At 40.3% G+C, this 22,367-nt stretch overlaps 1 protein-coding gene across 1 annotated transcript; it reads left to right on the top strand.

Moving 5' to 3' along the window:
- Positions 1–2,848: 2,848 nt before the first annotated feature.
- On the top strand, positions 2,849–21,349 carry CTSO (cathepsin O). The gene is made up of 8 exons (XM_058721068.1): positions 2,849–3,074; positions 5,648–5,756; positions 6,349–6,488; positions 8,694–8,861; positions 10,097–10,218; positions 16,256–16,419; positions 17,240–17,332; positions 19,484–21,349. Exons 1-8 carry the CDS (start codon positions 2,949–2,951, stop codon positions 19,516–19,518), a joined length of 957 nt encoding a protein of 318 aa, XP_058577051.1. The 5' UTR covers positions 2,849–2,948; the 3' UTR covers positions 19,519–21,349.
- Positions 21,350–22,367: the final 1,018 nt, after the last annotated feature.

The following is a 22,367-nucleotide window of genomic DNA, read 5'->3' on the forward strand; positions in this document are numbered from 1 at the left end:
GATGGGCATTGATCTGTGGACTTACTACCTAAATTTAATCCTTAGCATTACACATTCTAAGGGAAATACGTGTCATCATATGTGCCTATAAAATGATTTCATGTCTTTCCTCTTCACACTCAAAACAGATGTACGTTATTTTTTATTACCAATTTTGCAGCAAAGAATAGTATTATTCACTTTACCTAGACAAAAACTAAATACATAAATCAGATGGTGGTTCTAAAAAGTCTAAGAGGGCTATGACATCAATTCTGAAGACTTCTGGAAGCCTTGCCTAGAAAAGAGTCTCATATAAAGGCCCATTAGAGCTGCTTTTATGGATGTGTGGCCTGTGCAGTCACACAGGACCTCATACTTAGAAGGGCCCATTACTCAGCTTAGTGCTCTGCTGATGCTGTCTTGGAATGCTTAATAATTTATGAATAAGGGCCTTTCATTTTCGTTTTTCCCTGGACACTGCAAATTGCATATGGCTGGTCCTGAGGCCCAGAGAAGACAGTATTACTCAGTTATCACTCATTGCCCGCGGACGTAAACAGGTGGAATGACAAGAAGAGCATAAAGTTCCGAACGAGACACCCCCAACCTCCGCACCCCCCCCCAACCCCCCCCCCCCCCAGTGAGAGCTGGAGAAATAGCAGTAACGGTTTGGTGCTTGCTAGCGCGGCCTGTGCCATCAGCACCACCAGCAGCGGCAGGCCCTAGGAGCTTGTTAGAAAAGCACTCCAAACCTACTGGCCCAGAATTTATATTTCTTGTGCACTTTAAACTTGAGAAACAGAGCTGGGCTGTTCCAAGAGTAATCCAGGACACCTGCGACAACGGACGTTTGAAAGGGATCCTTTGGGTCGCCTGGGTGGCTCAGTGGGTTAAGGGGCTGACTCTTGGTTTGGGCTCAGGTCTCACAGGCTTGTGAGACTGGGCACGACACTGGCAGTGTGGAGCTTGCTTGGCATTCTCCCGCTCTCCTTCTCTTTCTCTCCCTCTCTCTCTGCCCCTCCACCACTTGGCTCTCTCTCTCATAATAAGCAAATAAACTGAAAGAAAGAAAAAGAGAAAGAAAGAAAGAGAGAAAGAAAGAAAGAAAGAAAGAAAGAAAGAAAGAAAGAAAGAAAGAAGAGAAAGAAAGAGGAAGAGAAGGAAGGAAGGAAGGAAGGAAGGAAGGAAGGAAGGAAGGAAGGATCCTTCAAGGGGATCCTGCAAGGGTCCTTCCACCAGAAAAATCCTTTTCCCCTTCTACCAAAAAATTCCTTTCCTGAGATGCTGCCAGATTGGGATGCTAACTGATTTGTACATTACTTGTGTTCCTTCCGAAGTCCATTCTCCAGGATTGGGTTAATATGAAATGATGTTGATGAGGGAGCATGGGGCAGGCTGAGGGCAAAATACAAACTAGCATACTAACACCCTCCCCCCACCCTCCCCGCCACCTCGCCCCCAACATGGGATATGTGTGATACTCTTCAGGCACTCCTGGCTGCCCAAGGACAAAGAAGAGGAAAGCAAACAAATGGCTGATAGAGATCACAGTCATACAGGACAGGAGTCTCCATCAGTTTACAATGGTCTTGGTAAATTAAAAGATAAAGGCACTCTTATCAATAGCTTAATCTCCAAAAACCTATAGACTCCATTTCCTGGAGCCCCAAACATCATCCCTCAATAATGATATGGGGAACAAAGGCAAGAAGGAAAAGGCAGGTAAAATTAAATTTCCTCATAACCTGCAGCCCATTGACAAACACTTAAGGCAAATACAGAGTGTGGATGACATTTCTCTAGGAACCCCCCACCGTCCTAATGGTAATGCCTTACTGGAGGGAAAACAACCTTAGCTTGACAATAGCAAGGCCTCAGGTATCTTAAGAGTCCTCTTCAGCATATCAAAGTCCCTCTGGAGGTATCCCTTTTGACTTTATCTCCCCAGTTTCATTGTGTAAAACCAGTCACTTTTCACAACCCCAGCGCAGCTCTTTCTGCCCTCGGTCCTGTCCCGTGCTTTAATATAACCACCTTTTTGCACCGTACACATCTTCAAGAATTCTTTCTTGGCTGTGGGCTCTGGACCACCCCACGATCACCCCAAAACCTCATCAATGTGGCTTGAAAAAAATAAGAAGAAAGCATGAAGAATGGGCTTTGGGGAACTAAGCTGAGAAGGTGGAAAACAATTACAATAATAGAAGTGGGGGTGGGGGGAAGCTACCTTACCATAGAATAAATAGCTAAGACCAAACAATTAAAATACGCAAGGCATCTTACAAAATGTTTTAGGGGGATTACTATATTTAAATTTCACCACAAACTGCAGAAAGGCGTACTACCTCTACCTTTCTTTGCAAATGGAGAAACAGGCTTGAGAGTTTTGAAATGGCCACAATCTCCAGATAAAGAAATTGTGCATTTTCACAACTGTAAATTTTTGTTAAGTATTCACAAACATCTGCTACACGAATGAGTGCCTTTGTGTAGATTCGCTAACATTTTAGAATTAGGTCCCGAACGTTAGAGACCGTCGTAGAAGGAATCACAGGCATCAAACCAAGTTAACTTCAAATACTGCCTGAATCAGTTTGAGATAAAAGGAAGAAAAATAAAGAACTTCACTCCGGAAGCGAAGGTGACACAGTCGTCCACATTGTCGCATACGGCACATGGACACTCAGGCTTTGCTGTCACAGCTGGGAGACGACACCAGAAAGCACGTGGCCAAGTGCCTAACGCTTCCGCAAAAAAAACGCAGCGAGCACCGCAACGGTTTCCGGCTAACCGGATTCCCACCTACAGAGCAATGGGGACGAAAGCGGCGTCGGCGTCTCCAGCCCCCGGCGCCCCGCTCCGCCGCTCCCGCCCTGCAAACCCGGGAGGGGGAGGAGCCGAGGAATCGAAAGAGAAAGCAGGCGGCGGAGCTGGCGGCCGCCGGCCTCCGGGAGCGGGGCGCGGGGATGGAGCTGCGGGCGCTCTGGCTGCTTTGCTGCTGCTTCTGCTGCTGCGGCCGCGCTGCGGACCCCCGCGCCACCTTCACGGCGACGGAGCCGCGGAGCCGCGAGCGACAGGCAGCCGCCTTCCGGGTACCGAGCGCGCGCCGCCCTGTGTCTGTTTCCCGGTCGCCCCTTCAGGTCCCGGGTCGGGGCTGGGGCAGGGGACCAGTGAGAGCCGCCACTCCTGGTGGTCACCCGGCCCGCAGCTCAGCGATGGGTTTGGGGTTTCTGACAAGTTCGCAAGTCAACCTCTCCCTCCGTTCCCCATGTGCCAGCTCCCCCTTGCCTGGGCTGACCAAAAGATTTGATTTTCCGGGGAAGATTCGTCGCGGTAGATTTGTATGATACGCCCAAAGTAATCAATGGATATGTTCAAAGTATTCTCGATTGGAAGAAGCACCCCTTTTAGCAGTCCCCTGGGCTGCTCTCACTGCCTTCCAGAGCCGTTCCTTTACAGTGAAAAGAACCAGATAAAGGCGGAAGAAACCCGTCAGTTTTCCTTCCGCAGGGGGGCGCTGGTGACCTCCTGTAACACAATGTTCTAAACAAAGAACCTGCATTTAGAGAGGTCACAGAATCCTTCCCATTTATGATTTGCGTGAACGGGGCCTCCTTCAATTGGTGTAGCGACCTTAAAAATTCTTCACTTGGTGGAAATAGATTTTGAAAAGGAGGAAGCATTTAATTTCCTTTTCACATTATTTCCAGAAGTCTTCATAATAATGCTTAGATTTTACCCCAGCATTAAAACTCTAGAATGGACCAAATTAGCTGAATATAAATAGGTTTTTGCTGAGACCAAGAGATACCGATTTAGAACTTGCCTCAGTGTGTTCTCTATATCTGATACCATTTAACAATTTTTTTAATCATGGAAGATGTCATTTCATTGTAAAAGAAAATTGATTTGTTCTAAATAAAAGTAAGTACGAATTTAGTAATACTGCTTTTTGGAATTATGTTTGGGGTTTTTTTTTTTTTTTGGTTTTTTTTTTGCTGATATACTGTTGGGATTTCTCCTGGAATTCTATAGCTGTACTCTTTTCTGCTCCTCCTCTCTCCCCTAGAAAATTCCATTGTTTAGGAAGTCCTAACCTTGCCCGATTCTGTCCATTCTTGTGTTTTGCCCAAACGAAGATGTGTTTTATTGCTCTTGAGTTACATTCTAGCTTTTAAAACCAGAAGCACCGGTACAATTGTTCGAGAATGAACTTCCTGTCCTATATTCTACCCCTGTCCTGAACTTGGTTGTGTACTGTGGTGACCCACACCCTTTAGGGAGAATGTAGTTCATCTCATCTATACTGATAATGGCATTCCTTGGCTGAATAAATAAATGCACTGCCTTACTCCTCAAGAAAATCATTTTGGAGGATTGTAGGCACAAGGAGGCCAGAGTAATAAATATATTTTTTAACTTACATAATTTATAAGGATATGTATTTACTTATATAGTTATTCATGTTGGTCCTGTCAAGAGGCCATACCCAGGAGACGATTGTCTACAAAATGCAACTCTTCTCAGGGGCACCTGGGAGGTTCAGTCCATTGGGCGTCCTACTCTCCATTTCAGCTCAGGTCATGATCTCAAGATCCTGATGCATGGGGCTCCATGCTGGGCGTTAATTATTTCATTAATAATCCTTCCAGGACAGCTCAGCAAGGAAAAAATAAGAGATTACGATTAGTTTCAGTAATAATTTGCTTAAAAATAAACAGCCTAAAGCTATTAAGAGCATGAATGCAAAATGTCCTTTGTGTATTTATTCAACAACAAATAGTAATTAAACATCTACTGTGTGCCAGCCAAGTGCTCAGTGCGGGAAATGCGGTGATGAGTAAGACAGGCAATTCTTGCCCTCATTTTGCTTATAGATTTAAGACACAGGCACACAATAAACACATAAATCCATAAACAAATACATAAGAGCTAGAGTTGGAAACTTATCAAATGGTAGTCCCCTGAAGTTTTATTGCTCCTGCATGGTTGGTTAGCGTTAGGAAATGGAAGCATTTTCTCATAGGTTAAGATAAGTTACAACATTCAGAGCCGAGGAATCTGTAAATAATGGCTACATTTTCCCTCCAGATCGACAAGCCAATGTGTCTTCCTGGGACATTTCCAGGATTGCCTCTTTTTCATAAAGACTTGTTACCCTCAATGAGATAGAGATCTCTATACAGCTCAAAAAGAATCAGATTTATTTATTATTTACTTATCTCTTTTGTCATGCTTTGTTACTTAGTGCTGGGAAATACAAAGATAAAGACACACTTTCCAAATTCAAATTTTTTTAATCTAATGAGTTTCAGTTGGTGATAATTTTCACTAGCATCTAGTGTTTATTTGCAATTCATTTTATTTTTTCCAGTGTGTTAAACAAACATATTTAGTGCTTTTAACATGCTTAGGGAAGAGGAATTATAAATGGATAAGAGATACCTTTCCCGGCCTCAAAAATGTACCTGAAGTCAGACGGTAGTTTTCATACAAATGTCAATAAATCTGATCTGGGACTCTTATGCAGTCTTTCATTGTGATCTTCAGGAAAGAAATCAAGCTTTGACTTTTAATACCTGGAAAATATGCCCAATTTAGTTACACATAAATTGCTCTGCAAAGTTAACATAGGTCATGTAAATTAACTTTTTTCTTCTTTTAGGAAAGTCTTCATAGACATCGATACTTGAATTCTGTATTCCCTGGTGAAAACTCCAGTGCCGTCTATGGAATAAATCAATTTTCTCATTTGTTTCCTGAAGAGTTTAAAGGTATGGTGTGATTGTGCCATTGGTTGTTTGGTTTCTGGATTTTTATTTGTTCCTGTAATTTTTGATGAATTGTGTAATTGTGAATCTGGTAACATGAGTCATAGTTAACATTTATTACATACTGAACGTCAAGCACGTGCCAGGTGCTGACAGAAAAATTAATTCATGGTCCTTCTCTTGTAATTATTGCTTAAGATCTAAATGTTATAATTGTAGACGTTTCCATGTGGCTGTAAGGGCCAATGTTCCATCCTTTGTGCAGTTTTTTAGTGCTATTTCTATTCAAGACATCCACAGTTCCATGGGTTAGGATAAAACCAGTGATGTCAAGAAGACTCATTTTTATTATTGACCAAGTTCTAAAAGACAAGTCATTTTATGTGGCAACTCCTAGTACTATTGTAGGAATTCCTATCTTGGTAGCTTTCAGTGAGCGCATTTCGTGTTATGAGAAAGCATAAAGGAACATCTCAAATGGCAGGTTCTACCAGAAAGCTACTGTTTCTGTTTGAAAAGTTCCTGCAAAAAGAATCCCAGGGGGCCTCCCTATAATATAATGTTGGCTGCCTTTTCCTTCCATGTTTCAATTCAGCTATTTACTTAAGAAGCAAAACTTCCAGATTGCCCAGATACCGAGCAGAAGTGCAAACATCCATACCCAATGTGTCTTTACCATTAAGATTCGACTGGCGGGACAAGCGTGTTGTAACACAAGTGAGAAACCAGCAGACCGTGAGTTTCAGGAGGAGTTGTTGTTGTTGTTGTTGCTGCTGCTGCTTTTCTCTTTTTAAATACTCTTAGTGTGGGAAGTCACCTTTGAGGTCCAGTTCAGTCAAACTTGTGATAGAAGCCATCATTTCTCTGGGTAAAATCACAGAGATGATCTCCAATCATCCAGAAATGACAACTAAGGGAGAATCTCTGGTGAAATGAGAGACAGATGCCAAAGCCTGACTGTTATTTTGAAGATAAGCCTGTCCCTCTGAACCCCCACCATTGGCATAGGCAATGTCAGCTCACCAGGGAAAGTCGATCCCCTAACCACAGGGATACATTCTCAGTTCATCTGCAGTGGAAACCTCACCAGGTCTTTTAGCTTCCTGGTGTGTAGTGTCTTAGACAAAGCAGTCACTATCTAGTTAGGATGATCCTTTTTTATTTCTCAGGTTATACATCCGTTGATATAAACTCTACCACCAGATCATTTATTTGCTTTATTATTGAATCCAGAGTGAAGTATTAATTAGTCAGAAACTGAATCCTTCCAGGAAGTGTCTGTATTGTATTAAAGGAATACAATTGAATTAATCTTTTTTTTTTTAAACTTAAACAGATGAGGGGAGTGCTTTCTTTCTTTTTTTTTTAATGTTTACTTATTTTTGAGAGAGAAGAATGGGGGAGGTGCAGAGAGGAAGGCACAGTATTCAAAGCAGGCTCCAGGCTCTGAGCTGTCAGCACAGAGCCCGATGTGGGGCTTGAACCCACAAAGTGTGGGATCATAACCTGGGACAAAGTTGGCTGCCCACCCGACTGAGCCACCTAGGCACCCCAGAATTAGTAATATTTAATCAAAGTAATATACTATACGGGTGTCTGAGTGGCTCCGTCGATTAAGCATCCAGCTCAGGTCATGATCTCATGGTTTGTGGGTCTGAGCCCCACGTCGGGCTCTGTGTTGACAGCTCAGAGTCTGGAGCCTGCTTTGGATTCTGTGTCTCCCATTCTCTCTGACCCTCCCCACTCGTGCTTTGTCTCTCTCCCTCTCTCTCTCTCCCTTTCTCCCTCTCTCTCTCCCTCTCTCTCAAAAATAAACATTAAAATATTTTTTTCTAATTTAAAAAAAAAACAAAGAAATATACTGGAGAGATATTTTTGAACAGAAACTGCCCTCCTGGGGCAGCTATGGAAAGGTAAACTAAAGCTAGCTATTGGTATGGTGCCCTGCAATCTGTATTTGCTTTTCTCAAGGTGTGGAAACCCACAAGTAGAGTTTGTTACTGCATATTTTCCTATGCCATAGGCGCTGGAGATATAGATATAGTAAGACACCTAAAGCAATAAAGTTGCTCGACAAAGATGACCAATTGTTCTTCTTCCTTCCTTTGCCCAACTGGGCAGCCCATGTCCTATGATTAAGTCAGCAGTGCCCAATTGCAAATCTTACTCTTACCTGTGCCTTTTCTATGGGTCCTTCTTCCTTGTGCATGATCCTTGATTTCATTTCCTCCATCTTTTCCCTTTTTTTCAGGACCAACACTTTTATTCTTTTGTTCCAGTTTGTTCAATAAGATCCAGTTAATAGATCCAGAATTCAGGAAGAGTGTCAGGCAATATTTGAGTAAGGAATGACCAGTATGGGTTTTTATCATTATGACATTTTACGGGCATATGTGATATGCCCATGCTGGCTCCTTGACAGCCTAAAAAAGTAAATCATTCAGTTCCCGTGTCCATCAAGTCATGAGTACAACGTATATGACATATATCCTCACCCCATGTCACCTCATGGAGATGGTGGATGTCATAGCGGCACAGTGTCCGGGGAGAAACAAGAAGGAAGTTGGTACTCTTCCTAAAAGCAGAAGTCCCGTTCAGTGCACTGGTTAGTCTTTTAAAAGACCATCATTTCGTCCAAGTGTTTTCTCAGTCTCTAAAATTCGCTTTTTTCTTGCATTGTCTACTGTGCAATGGCAATACTACCAATTTATCTTTTCTTATGATTACATTTTGATGCTTGAAAGAGAATTTTGGTTTTCCTTTCTTTTGGCAGTTGGAAAATCTACAGGATGGGCAGTATTTTGCAGCCCTCTCCCCCCCCCTGCCGCAGGGTTTGCTCATGTTAATTGACTTGATAACTTGTGATATGTAGAGATGTTGGCAAACTTGGTTTGGACATCATTTGAGGATAAACACTATGCTATCTCTCTTTTTAAACAGTGTGGAGGTTGCTGGGCCTTCAGTGTGGTGGGTGCCGTGGAATCTGCATATGCGATAAAAGGGAAGCCTTTGGAAGACCTAAGTGTTCAGCAGGTCATTGATTGTTCATATAATAATTACGGCTGCAATGGAGGGTCTACTCTCAATGCTTTGAACTGGCTGAATAAGGTGATTTCTCGGCCTTTCGAACTCTTCGTTTCCGCTTTTGTTTACTTAACATGGATTTAGAATTGAAAGTTTACTCTCATATACCAAAGAATGTTTTTAAGTTCAGAAATTTAAACGACCAAAGCTTGAATTAATCGGAAGATTTCAAAACGAATTGCTTTCAGGCAAGTCGGCTGTTGAGAAATCAAAGCGTGAAAAATCTTACCTGAGATCTGTTTTCAGAAAAACATGTATGTTTATTTCTTAGCACTTCTTAATAGGTCAGTGCTCTTTTACATAGATACATTCGCATCATGTCCCAGAAGGATGAGAACATGCGATTAGTGATTTCCATAGAATTTTTGAATACTGAGATTATAAGGGATGTTAGAAATCAGCAAATGTAGTAACTCTTTACGTGGATGAAGAAATGAGCCCTGAGAGGTGAGATCACGTTGCCAAATTAGCAGCTGAGCCAGGACTGTGTCTTAAGTCTTCTGTTCCCACTGAAGGGCTTTGTCCCATATACCACAGTGTCTCTCGGTGTTCTTAGGACACTCTCTGACATTGTCCTATATCCAGTATGAACTGCATGAAGCCAGACAGTGAGGCTGTTGCTATGTTTTGTAAAAGCGGTCAAGCTGGAAATTCCCAAATTTGAATATCCTTTCCTTGTTCATTTTCTGTATTTTGAGTCACTGCATACCAGAAGCTGCTCGGTACACATCAGGGGCAAGCAAGAATGGTGTGGTCCCTGGCTTCTGTAACGCAGAATCGGGAAAGTAAGATTGCGTCTCGACAACTAAAAAATAAATGACATGTGCCAGTCGAATGGCACAAAGATGTGGATAGAAAGAATGCTTGACCTGACCATTGCCTGTGCATTAAACACTGTGCTGAGTGAGTCTCAGAGACTTGCTGACATAACGTATGGCTTTGGAAGGAAAATGGCTCACCTTATTTTAACCTCAGGAGAAAAAGGATAAGACTTTATTATCCAGTGGAAGAAGGCTCTAAGGAAGGAAGATATAGGGAAACAATAGTAAGAGAGAAAGATAATTGAGTTTAATTACTTAGTATGTCCCTACCAAACACCTAAAGATTTAATCTAAGGTCTTAATAACGTAAGGAATATCCGCGTGATGAGGGTGTGGCCAAGTTGAATCTTATTTTGACATATCGCAGTAAGTTCTATTTGATTTCTAAATCAACTGCATTTTAAATTAAGAACATTCTGGATGTTTATTTTCTCTTAGACGCATGTAAAACTGGTGAGAGATTCAGAGTACCCATTCAAAGCGCAAAATGGCCTGTGCCGTTACTTTTCTGATTCACATTTTGGATTTTCAATCAAAGGTTATTCTGCATATGACTTCAGGTAATTGTCTTATCCTATTGTGTCTTTCCCTCTATTTCTTAATTTCTGATCCATTGGCTATTCAGAATTAATAACTTGATTGAAGGCATAAATGCCTACTTATTTTAAGACCTGCTTTTTACTAGAGAGACCAATGGAGTGCTATGGTTGTTACAACAACCAATGGATGTTGTTTCTTATGCATGATCAGCTTATTTTTCCATTTGTCATTAGAATAGAATTAACACATTTAAATCCAGCTTAAGATGTAATTTATTCTGACCACCTTCCTCTTAACAAATTGAGTTGTCATAATTGCCATTAGTATATTTCAACCTTACTGTTGAATCAATCCAAAATTGCTTTGTGTTACTCTCCAGCTAATATCGAGCAATCTACATAACCAAGAAGCATTTTTTGAACGCCCTTGGATTTTTTAAAGCATTAACTTTAAGAAAAGCATAAACTGAAACTTAGAAGCAAGTAAGAGTATATTACTGGAGGTAGATTATGCGGCACGCACTATAGGCACGAGGGAAGCACAGGGGTGGATAAAGATAGGCTGAGGAAGGGCCTTGGAAGTGTTGGAAGTTGAAGGGCAAGATGACTTTGGGTAGGTTCAGGGGGAAACAGTCGTTAAAAAGGGCTTTAAAAATGCATGAAAACCTGAAAGCCAGCTAGAAAACCATTGTGACCATTCGATGCAGTGCAAGATAGGTGTTCAGGGATAATAGGACAAAGGAAGACACAAACAACTCCTTTTTGCGTTTAAAAAAAATGTAGAGGAAACTTCACACAGTCTTTTGAAACAGAGAAAGCAGAAAGTAAATTATATTCAGCTGAGGTGACAGACTACCCTAAAACATACTGATACTGAATATAAAAGAGTCTCTTGATCCAGATGGTGCCAACCCATGAGATCTGAAGGAAATCAAGGGTGAAATTAGATCATTGAAGAAAATGGAACCCCTCTGAATAAGCACGAGTGTACCAGAGGGCTGGCACATTGCCAGCACAGCTCCTGTCCACAGCAAGGACTCTCGGGGTGACCGTAGGAACCAAACACCAGAGAACTGCGATCCCACAGACGGAGGCTCCTCAGAATCAATCACTAAATGTGCAGAGTCATTGAGTGCATCATTCCACATCTTTTTGAAGGAAATGCACTTTCAGAAATGAGAAAGTGTGCTTCTATCAGCTACCAGTTCCTTGGGAGTAAAAGGAAGGCGTGTGCACAAGAAAGAACTCGATTTTCAAAATGTCACTTAAAAATTTCAGGGAATGCCCCATCATGAGTAGCAAAGTGAAAAAAAAAAAAAAATTAGGAAGAAACCAGAGAAGAATAGGCATTAGCTTGAATTAGAGAGTGAGAGAGAGAGAATGTAAGTCACTGGCATTGGACCTGAAGTATGATCCATGTAATTCTTTGGCTAAGAAGAACAGAGGTCCCACTAAAAAAAAAAATCTCTATGTTTACACTGAATATAAACATTCTGATAATACAGCGCTAAGCTAATTGTGTTAGACTCCCCCAAGATCTCTCTTTGATTTACTCATTCCTTCTTAAATACTTACTGAACTTTGTTTCAGGTTCTGGGGGCTCAGCAGTGAACAAAAACAGACAAAAAAACTGATTATATTTTAGTGATAGAGACAGGCAATAAGGAAAACAAAAATATGTACAGCATGTTAGGTGTAATCATTTCTAAAAAGAACTAAGTAAAATGGTGGGAGGAAGAGGAAACATCAGGTTGAAGGAAGGGGAGTATACGGGCCAGGACGGAGCTTTTTGAAAAGATGTCATTTGAGCAAAGACGTGGAGAAGCATGGGAATATAGCCATGTAGACATCTAGGTAAATACTGTTCCCAGCAGGAGCTGTAAGGGTGAAGGCCCTGAGACAGAAACATGTTTGGCATATTTAAAGAACAATGACGCCCACTGGGACTGTAATGGAGAGAAGATGGACAAGACTACTAGGAGATAAGGTAATCAAGAAAGAAAGAAAGAAAGAAAGAAAGAAAGAAAGAAAGAAAGAAAGAAAGAGGGAGGGAGGAAGAAAGAAAGAAAGAGGGAGGGAGGAAGAAAGAAAGAAGAGAAAGAAAGAAAGAAAGAAAGAAAGAAAGAAAGAAAGAAAGAAAGAAAGAAAGAAAGAAAGAAAAAGAGAAAGAAAGAAAGAAAGAAAGAAAGAAAAGAAAGAAAGAAAGAAAGAAAGAAAGAAAGAAAGAAAGAAAGAAAGAAAGAAAGAAAGAAAGAAAGAAAGGGAAAGAAAGAAAGAAAAGGTTACCTGGTCATAATCTTGGAGCAGTGTTAGAAGAATGGTCTTAGATATGAGACATAATAGGTTAATACCCCTCACAGAAAGTAAAGCCCCCCAGAGAATATTGAGGGATTTTATGTAAAGAATGAGAGAGGAGAGAGTCAAGGAGGAGAACAGGCTTTTTGGCCTGAACAGCTGAAAGGATGGAATTAACTGTCACTGGAGATATGAAAGTCTAAGACAGGAACGGATTCAGCAAGCAACATCATGTCCCAGCAGTAATCCCGAGAAACTCTGGAAGGGAAATGGAGAAATGAGACAGAACAGGGGTGGGAGGGTTTTCGTATTAAGCAAAATAGAACTGAGGGTACAGGTCCTACCGGGGAGCTATTGGGGCCAAGGTACACTATGCATTTCAATGTTATCCCATCCAAATTGATGATCACTGCATTCCGTGTCAGTTGAGGGTGCTGCCAGGGTAGAGGTGGGGGGTGAGCTGGATTTCCTGGCTCTTTAAGAGAAGAGCCTCAGGCAAAAAACTACAGCGGACCCCATGTTTGAAGCCTGGCTGATTGTGCCCCTGTTACCGCCTCCAACACCAGCACCACCACCGCGGTGGCAAGGGCCAAAAGAATTGGGAAGATTTTCCACAGCAACGCTGTAACCAGGCACTCGACTAGGCCCCTAACACTTAAATACCGTCACTTCCATTGAGGTTTCTGAGACTCAGGGAGGGTCACAGAGCTCATGAACTAACTATAGGGCCACATTAGAATTCATATTTGTCGAGCTCTGAAACTCATACTTTTTCCCTCCCTCTATTTCTCAGGTCATGAGCTCTTTAATTTTTCAGTAGTTTCAGACAGTGTGAGCCCACACACAGCTATCGGCCAAAAACTCCAAAAAATCTCATGCAGAGCCTGAAAAGATCTAAAACTAAGCCAACCAGCAACCAACCAAACAAGCAAAACCTCACTGAATCCTAAGAACATAGTCTAGTCGCAAAGGAAAATTACCATTTATATCCAGGCTTCTTCATGCATTTTTGTTTATCAGGCCCCAGGAAAGACCTTTCAGAACTCAAAATAAATATGAGAGTGACTATGTCAAGAAAAAGAGAAGGAACCCCGTATTAACAATGGACTGAAAAACTAGGGCACAGTATTAACACACTGAATTCTAGGAATGAGAAAATGGAAATCTACATACTCATGTAGAGTCTAGAACAGAAAAGACCTACCTTAGTCACTAAATCTTGACGACAGTAAACTTGAGAATTCTTTTAAAGATTGTAGGATTTGTATCTTACTGATCCATAAAGTGAATAGTAAGCATATGGGAAAAGATTTGATAACGTGTCCATTATCAGCAGCGTATATTTTGATAGTACACTTGACCCTCAAACAACACAGGCTTGAACTGCATGTTCCACTAATATGTGGGTTTTTTTCCAGTAAATACAATATGGTCCTGTATTTTCTTTTCCTTATGATTTTACGAAAACTTTTTTCCCTAACTTTATTGCAGGAATACAGTAATTGAGTACATAAAATGTACAAAAAAATGGGTTAATCCACTGCTTATGTTATCAGCAAGTCTTCCAGTCAACAGTAGACTATTAAGGCTTTGGGGAGTCAAAAGCTATATGTGGACTTTCAACTATGTGGAGGTTCGGCACCCCTATCCCTGGGTTCATGGTCAATTGAAATTCTATATTGGGCTAATAATGGAAAAAAGATGTTGTTTGGAGTATATTTTGACTTGATAAAAGCCAACCTCTTTCTGAAACACAGATGGTAACAATGCTAGTCGGTTCTGGGGCTAAATGGAACTTTTCCCTGCTGGTCTTGACTGGCATGTCTTCCTATTTCGTATTTTCCAACATCTTTGATATCTTTTCTTTAGTGCTGCCTCCAATCATACAATGTTAATTACCCTTTGCATTCTAAAAACTATTTATTCTTCTTGATGTTTCTCTTTCCATCATGCTGTCCTTGACACTGGATCTTTGATGTCATATATTTACGGTATAGCTTTTGTTTTCTTCAAAAGGTAGAGACAGCTGTATCCCTGTTTTACAGAGATAATCCTATTTGTCATATTTGGATAGCAAAATAGTCAAAATTTTTACTATAAAATATTCAAAAATTTGAGTACAATAGAATACACATTATACACTACAATCTATGCTGAGCAAAATTGGTTTATTAGATAACTTAGAAATAAGAAAAGAAGCAAGATTTATTTTAAATGTAGAGTATAATTTATGTGTAGGCATGCTATAAAATTTATACCTACAATTTTATCCTTATACTGATTTGCGACATAGATGACTTCAGTCACCTGCTGGAGTCACTGGACTCCAGTGTGACTGAAATGACTCCAGTCTGTAGCTGGAATTTGAACCTAGCTATGTGGAACTTCACGGACTATACCCTACCTGTCCCAAGGTAATATTAATGAATACAAGTTATTATTACGGTAGCAAAAATTAGGATTGACTGCTTATAGATCTCCAAGAAAAAGATCTTCGTGTTAACAGGTAATATGGATAAATGTTTAGAGTGAATGTGTAGTTTCTGTCTCAATAAATGCTCTTATGCACTCAATTTTTTCCCCACCTGTGGACAAAATATCCCCTTGATAGAAACTGATCTCCGGCTGGATATGACGATGGATTATTTACTCTTTCAAGCTACAAATCCAACCATAGCTTGCTGTAGCAATACATTCCCAAATGCTATCTAAATGGCTTGAAATACGAGTGACTTGGTTTCAGTGTCCACACACAAAGCTGACCTTTAAAAGTGTAAATAATGGTTTAATCACATACTTCCAAGATTGATGACGGCTGAGTGTTGTGTAACATTAGGCTTTATCAGTACACGTCCATGTGTGAGAGCAATAACTATGTCTTTCGCAGTCTTTGCAATCTAGTACTAGTTCTCCTGGCACCTTGGCATCTCTTCTGTTGCATAATGACAGTCGCCACTTTGAGATAACCCTCCCCTATGATTTCTGCATTTGGCATTCCGTTAACAGAAGTTGGTCAGTTTCTTGATTGTCACATCGTGTGGCAGAGATATGTCTCCGCGCATTCAGTCTTCTCACTTTTCTTATTAGAAGAATCCCCTTAGAACTGGATGCTCTAGCTAGCTACAAAACTCCACTTCCCATCTTCCCTGAAGCTAAACTTGGTTAACCCGTAACTGAGTACTAGCCAATACATATACATATAGGCATATGCACAATGTGCACGTTACTTTTCGGAAGTCTTCTTGATAGGAATGTAGCACTTCTTTCTCCTTTTTGCTGTTTAAAAGATATGTTAAATGGCTAGAGCTCCAGCAGCCACCTTGGACCACGAATTGACCTTGGCAATGGGAACCTCACATGGCAGAACGAGAATCTAGAAAGATGCTGACTTCCAATATCTTGGAGCCTCGTAGCAGTCCTGGGCTGTCGATCCCCCAGACTTCTTCTAGTTTCCGTTCTTTACATCTTCTGTAATTGCAACCAAATCTACTCCTGACCATGTACAGATTAAATAGATTATAAAATATCTTTACCTCAAAAACTAACCTCTTTAGGGCGCCTGGGTGGCTCAGTCCGTTAAGTGTCCGACTCTTGATTTCGGCTCAGGTCATGATCTCACAGTTTGTGGATTCAAACCCCGCATGGGGCTCTGGGCTGATGGTATGGAGCCTGCTTGAGATTCTCAGTCTGCCTCTCTTTCTGCTCCTCCCCTGCTTGTGTTCTCTCTCTCACCTCCTTGACTGTATATTTCCTCTTTTGGTAGTGACCAAGAAGATGAAATGGCAAAAGCACTTGTCACCTTTGGCCCATTGGTCGTGGTAGTAGATGCAGTGAGCTGGCAAGACTATTTAGGAGGCATAATACAGCACCATTGCTCTAGTGGAGAAGCAAATCATGCAGTTCTCATAACCGGGTTTGATAAAATAGGTAAGTGCTGAACAGACTTGATTGGTTACTTTCCAGCCTGAACTCTGATTAACAAATGATCGCCATTATTTTTAAAATGCTGAAATTTCGATGGCTCAGTCGGTTAAGCATCTGACTTCAGCTCAAGTCATGATCTCATGGTTTGTGGGTTTGAGCCCCGCATCGGGCTCTGTGCTGACAGCTGGGAGCCTGGAACCTGCTTTGGATTCTGTGTCTCCCTCTCTCTCTGCCCACCCCTCACTAGTACTCTATCTTTCTCTCTCTCTCAAAAATAAATAAAAACATTTAAAAATCAATCAGTCATTCAATCAATCAAGCTGAAATTTGGTCGTTCTATTTCTAAGTCCTCCTAAGACCTTTACAGCTTTTCAGTAGACTTCCAGGTACAAATGCCCTATCATGTCCCCCCCTCCCCCCGATCAATTAATACCTTGTTAAAACGATGATAATTCTTGATTTAAATAATGTGCATTCTCCACCTGGAATGTTTACAATACTTGTTGGGAAAAAAGACCTGCTTATTATTTTATCATACATATCTAACAGTTCTTCCCCCCCCGCCCCCCTTTTCCTAATTCCCTGGAATTGCGTGTATGTTTTCATTTCATGCTATCCAAATTCAAACATGTATTTTTCCATTATTAGAGTGTGACACTAACTACAGCTCCGATTTACTTGGCTAGTATATATTAGCATAACATTACATTTTTAATCTTTTGCTCAGAGCTACTATACTTATCCAGAACTAGCCTTTAAATAAACATGCATTCACAAAAAAATCTGAGTTTTTCAGAACTTGTTGCCATTTTATATCTTGTAGGAAATCTTCCATATTGGATTGTGCGGAACTCATGGGGAAGTTCATGGGGAGTAGATGGCTATGCCCATGTTAAAATGGGAGGCAATATTTGTGGTGAGTCATGAATTGATGTTTAAAACTTCAGGCTAAATGCACAGGAAGATACTTTGACTATATTAAAATTATATATCTGTCCAGTCTATAGTATACTTTTGCAGTAATAATTTTCATTCTTTAGCCAACTGTTACAAATAAAATAGTATTGGGGCACCTGGGTGGCTCAGTCAGTTAAGCATCTGACTCAGTTTCAGCTCAGGTCATGATCTCGTGGTCATGAGATCGAGCCCCATGTGGGCTCCTTGCTGGGCCTGGAGCTTGCTTAAGATTGTCTCTCTCTCTCTCTCTCTCTCTCTCTCTCTCCCTCCCTCCCTCCCTCCCTCCCTCCCTCTGCCCCTCCTTATGCCCCTCCCCTGTTCATGCGTATGCACACCCATGTGCTTGCTCTCTCTCAAAAATAAATTAATTAATTAACCTAATTAAATAGTGTTCTTAAAAGAGACACTATTGCATATGTTCATATTTTGAAAAGGAGGAGAGACTTCCCTGAAAACAAATATAATGAGCAAAATATGATAAAATGGTGTAATAATTTACTGAAGTTAACTTCAAACACCATGTAAATAATCAACTTGAGTCCAAAATTCTCCAAAAACATCACCTAGTTCTAATTTATTTTATATAACTGTATGAATTTTTCTCAACTTGTGCATTATCATATTCGTTCAAGGATTATCAAGAATCACTTTTTCTTTGTATCAAAATGTATGAAAATATGAGCATTAGGATGGTCTCTGATTTAATATGTCCCTTGTCACACCTATAGATTCAAGCAAAACAAGAACTGGGATTGAGAGGCTAAACCAAATACCAAATATACTTATCTTACTGAATAACAATTTTTTTTTTGGTAATTAACTACAAGCAAAATTAAAACAGCTAGTTTAGTATTTTATGCTGTATTCTAAAAACCTATATTTAAACCTATATTCTAAAGTTTTTGATCTAGAAAACCAGCATAGTTATGAATTAAGTTTGAGCCAAACTATATTACATATGAAAGTGATCATTTAATTTCTCATTACAATGATTCCTAGCATGCATACAGGTTTTTAAAAGTTGTAGAACCCTCCAGATAGACTGAGAAAAGAGAGTACAGAAAAGTTTGACAGTTTATATTTTGATTCAATCTAGTGACTACTGACCAATAGTTGCATAAAGTGGGATCCATGAGAGTTAATCAATGATTTGTTCTATCACCCCAATAAAATATTTATCTTCAGTTATTTATGAAGGAGAGTGATCCTCACAGAAATCTTCCAGCCAGAGCACTAGCAACCCAATCAGGCCTCCACTTTTTAGCATCATCGGGGGCTTTCACATTTTTGGAACTTGCAGGTAAATTACTGCTGCCATTCATTGAACTTCTGCTGCTAAACATAAATGATCTCTGTCAAAGTGGTGGTGCTTGCATCTAGGCTGCTTCAGAGCTCTGGCAGGAGAGTTGCAAGAACATGATTCAACATTGGTTCATAATTGCCTCATTATGACTCTGTATCCCTCCCCCCACACACACCTCTTCTTCATCCCCCATCTACTGAGGGTGAGTTGAAATAATTTCTCCTGTCTACCTGTTTTCCAATTTGATTTTCCAAAGCTTGCCTGGTTAGTAATTATGCAGGGATCCAAATCCTTCCTGAAAATGAGTATTTCCTGAAAGTTCCATACCTGGTGATGATCACATTTCTCTTATGAATGATGTTATAACACAGACAGCATCCCATGGCCCCAAGAGATTTTAAATCTTAGCTAATTACACTGAAATCCAGTCTTCAAATGGACTGTTTATTGCTTTCGCCATGATATTGAGATGTATGGTCTTGTGTGCCAAGAAAGCACAGCACATTTGTGATTTATTTAAATTTTTTGCAAGTTCCAAGTTTGAATTTTCAAATTGTATTTAAAACAGTCCTATAAATAATTGTATTGCCTCTAAGCAATATATATGAGTGCAATAAAGATTTCAGATATATTCATCTATTCAGGTAATAAGTCTTTTGGGGTTTTTTTGTAGTTTCTTGAAACAAAAATATTAGTCATGTCTTCTAATATCTTCTTTTGAAGTTGCCATATTTATCCTAACAGCTATAATCATTCCATTATTTTTTGGAGGAAATAGACTAGCACTGATGATTTCTTTTTTTCTAGGTATTGCAGATTCTGTTTCTGCTGTATTTGTGTGATTTGTTGGGCAGATCAAGGGACAACTACGAAAATGAAGGTTCATAATGGAATGGAGCATAGAGTTCATTCTCAGTGTTATTTTTCTGTAGGCCATCAGCTCAGTGGCCTGGAAGTAATCTGTGGAAGAGTTGCCTACTTTAGGATGAAGGTCAAGTTAAGAATTTCTTCAATTTGAAGACACTTACCTGGTTTGATTATTGTTTTTGTTTGCTTGTTTTAATGATATACTTCTAGTAAGATTAAAGAAGGGATAGGAATTGCTTTTCCTTTGTAGAATATAATCACTAGCCTTAGCTTACACTTATATAGAAGAAAGCCAGCCTAAAACGGGGTGTGCTTCTCACAATTCACAGCCCACCAAGATGGAATTTCTTAAGGATTTTGAAATGCCAATTGCTTTACCTCCACAAAAGAGGCATACCCCTTGAACTGTAGAAAGGTCATGTAGAAAGAAGCAAAAGGAGAAAGGCACTTTTTAAGAGAAATAGATTGAAATTGAAGGACCGATATGGCAGCTATATGGTAGGAAAAACTCAAGTAGCATTGTCTGAGAGACTATTGTTAGGAAACTTTGTCAATAGGATTCCAATGGGTCTTTTTTCTTAGTTTGTTCTCCCTGTGTTGAGGAGCAATGCATTTTCCCACTCTCTTTCTCTTACTCTTTACTGTGCCACTCCTAAATTTTCCTAGTGGCTTGACTTCCCTGACTAAAGAAGCCTCCTATTTTTACTATTTTATAACCATTTATTTGGCTCCATTTGTTTCTAAGCCTTTATCAAACCAGGATCTCACCTTTCAGTTCCTCCCACCATTCCTAGGCACCACCCCTTTCAAAACCTAATCCCATCAGTCTGAGGTATCAGCCAAACTGAATTTCCTAGGCTCTCTGGTTTCCCACTCTTCTGCGTATTTTTTCCAGATTCCCATTAGAACCACATTTTTGTGCATCTCTGCCTTCCTCCTGGTTCCTGGTTCTTGATGCTGGTGTTCTCTCTTACAAAAGTCATTATGTGTGGGTGTGTGGGAGTGTAAGAGCCTCAGGGCATAAGAGCTGATCTACTCTTTGAACAGAAGCACAATACATAGTATTAAATGGATTAATATAAGAAAATGATATCCAATATTGCATATGCAAACTTTTCTTTTCTGAAATTTACGGTTGCTTTCTAAGGTGGAATATCTTAACAAAAACAGAATTTTAGACGTAACAGCAACCTCTAAAAAAATTGAGGGGGTGCCTGGGTGGCTCAGTCGGTTAAGCATCCGATTGATTTCAGCTAAGATCGCGATCTTGCCGTTCGTGAGTTTGAGCCCCACATCTGGGCCTGTGCTGACTATGAGGAGCCTGCTTGGGGTCCTTCCTCTCTTCCCCTCTGTCTCTGTGCCTGCCCTGCTCACACGTGCTCTCTCTCTCTCTCTCTCAAAATAAATAAGCATTAAAAAAAAATGAGGACGCCTCATTTTCCTCTTACTTTTGATCTTTATTTATCCATCCCCTTTCTTAGAAAAAGAAAAAAGCAAAACAAAACACTGTATTTCTTTGTTTTACACCAAACCAAAGCAATCTCAAAATAATATGTGTTGACCCAGGTATAGAAACGTTCCAGGAGGAAAAATATTGATATTCTGATTAACATTTTCATTAGCCAAGTAGGTCAGAAGGGAACCATGTCCTGGTTTGTCTAGCTTGTATTTATTTACTGACTTCTGTATAAGTGCTCTTCTGATCATCTTTTTCAAATACTAAATGATTTTTAATTATAAAATGAATAATACCTCTCAGCTGTTCTGGATTTTGATGGCATTTATAATAAAACAACCTATATTTGACTTTGGGTGAAAAAGACTCTTTGGATAAGCGTAAGGCCTACCTTTTGTGAACACAGTGTTGATGTGCTTTACATTCACATGTTTTCTCGGCTCCAAACCTGTATATTCAATTTTTTGGTTTTCTCCATAGATACCTTAACCTCAATGTGTCCAAAATTATTCCCCTTTCCCTCCTTCAAAGCACAAACAAAACAAAACACAACGAAATGAAACAAAAATATGTCTGCACCTCCTAGAGTCTCTATTTGGTTAACATCATCAACATTATGTAATCACCCAATCAAACACAGTGAGGGAAATTTTAGATATTTAATCAGGTCAGCTACACTTTAGTAACCCATCACTTAACCACCTGCCTCCTCTCCATTTCTACCATCCTTTCCCAGATGCATGTTCTTTAGAAATGTCTTATCTCCACTAGTCAGTAGTCTACTTACTAGACCCCATGTCCCTTAATACACGGGTTCTCAAAGTATAGTCCCCAGACCAGAAGCCACTTGAGGACTTACAAAACACTTTGTTTTAATTAGTGCTCCAGGTGATTCTGACAGATGTTATTATCATCAATTTACCGTGTGTTCCCTGGATTTGCATTTCTGTGAGACATTATTATCATGTTATTCCCCTGCTTTAAACAGTTGGGGAGCTCTGTAATGCCTGAAAGATAACATGCCAACTCTTGGGGCACCTGGGTGGCTCAGTCAGTTAAGCATCCGACTTTGGCTCAGGTCATGATCTTGAGGTCCGTGAGTTCGAGCCCCGTGTCAGGTTCTGTGCTGACAGCTCAGAGCCTGGAGCCTGTTTCGGATTCTGTCTCTCCCTCTCTCTCTGACCCTCCCCCGTTCATGTTCTGTCTCTCTCTGTCTCAAAATAAACGTTAAAAAAAAAAGAAAAAAAAAAAGATAACATGCCAACTCTTTTAAATACTTTTCACAAAGAAGCCCCTTTTCTACCTTCTTCACCTCAGTCTCTGCTGTTCTACATGGGCCTGTGCCATGCTCCAGCCCTAACTAGCTAC

The sequence above is a fragment of the Neofelis nebulosa genome, chromosome 3 (assembly GCF_028018385.1).
Source record: "Neofelis nebulosa isolate mNeoNeb1 chromosome 3, mNeoNeb1.pri, whole genome shotgun sequence".
NCBI lineage: Eukaryota > Metazoa > Chordata > Mammalia > Carnivora > Felidae > Neofelis > Neofelis nebulosa.

Bases quoted from the DNA above. Each gene is read 5' to 3' on its own strand.
- CTSO (XM_058721068.1), top strand. From the start codon at position 2,949: ATGGAGCTGCGGGCGCTCTGGCTGCTTTGCTGCTGCTTCTGCTGCTGC. The intron at 3,075-5,647 runs GTACCGAGCGCG...TTCTTCTTTTAG, and splicing joins GACAGGCAGCCGCCTTCCGG to GAAAGTCTTCATAGACATCG. The intron at 5,757-6,348 runs GTATGGTGTGAT...GTTTCAATTCAG, and splicing joins GTTTCCTGAAGAGTTTAAAG to CTATTTACTTAAGAAGCAAA.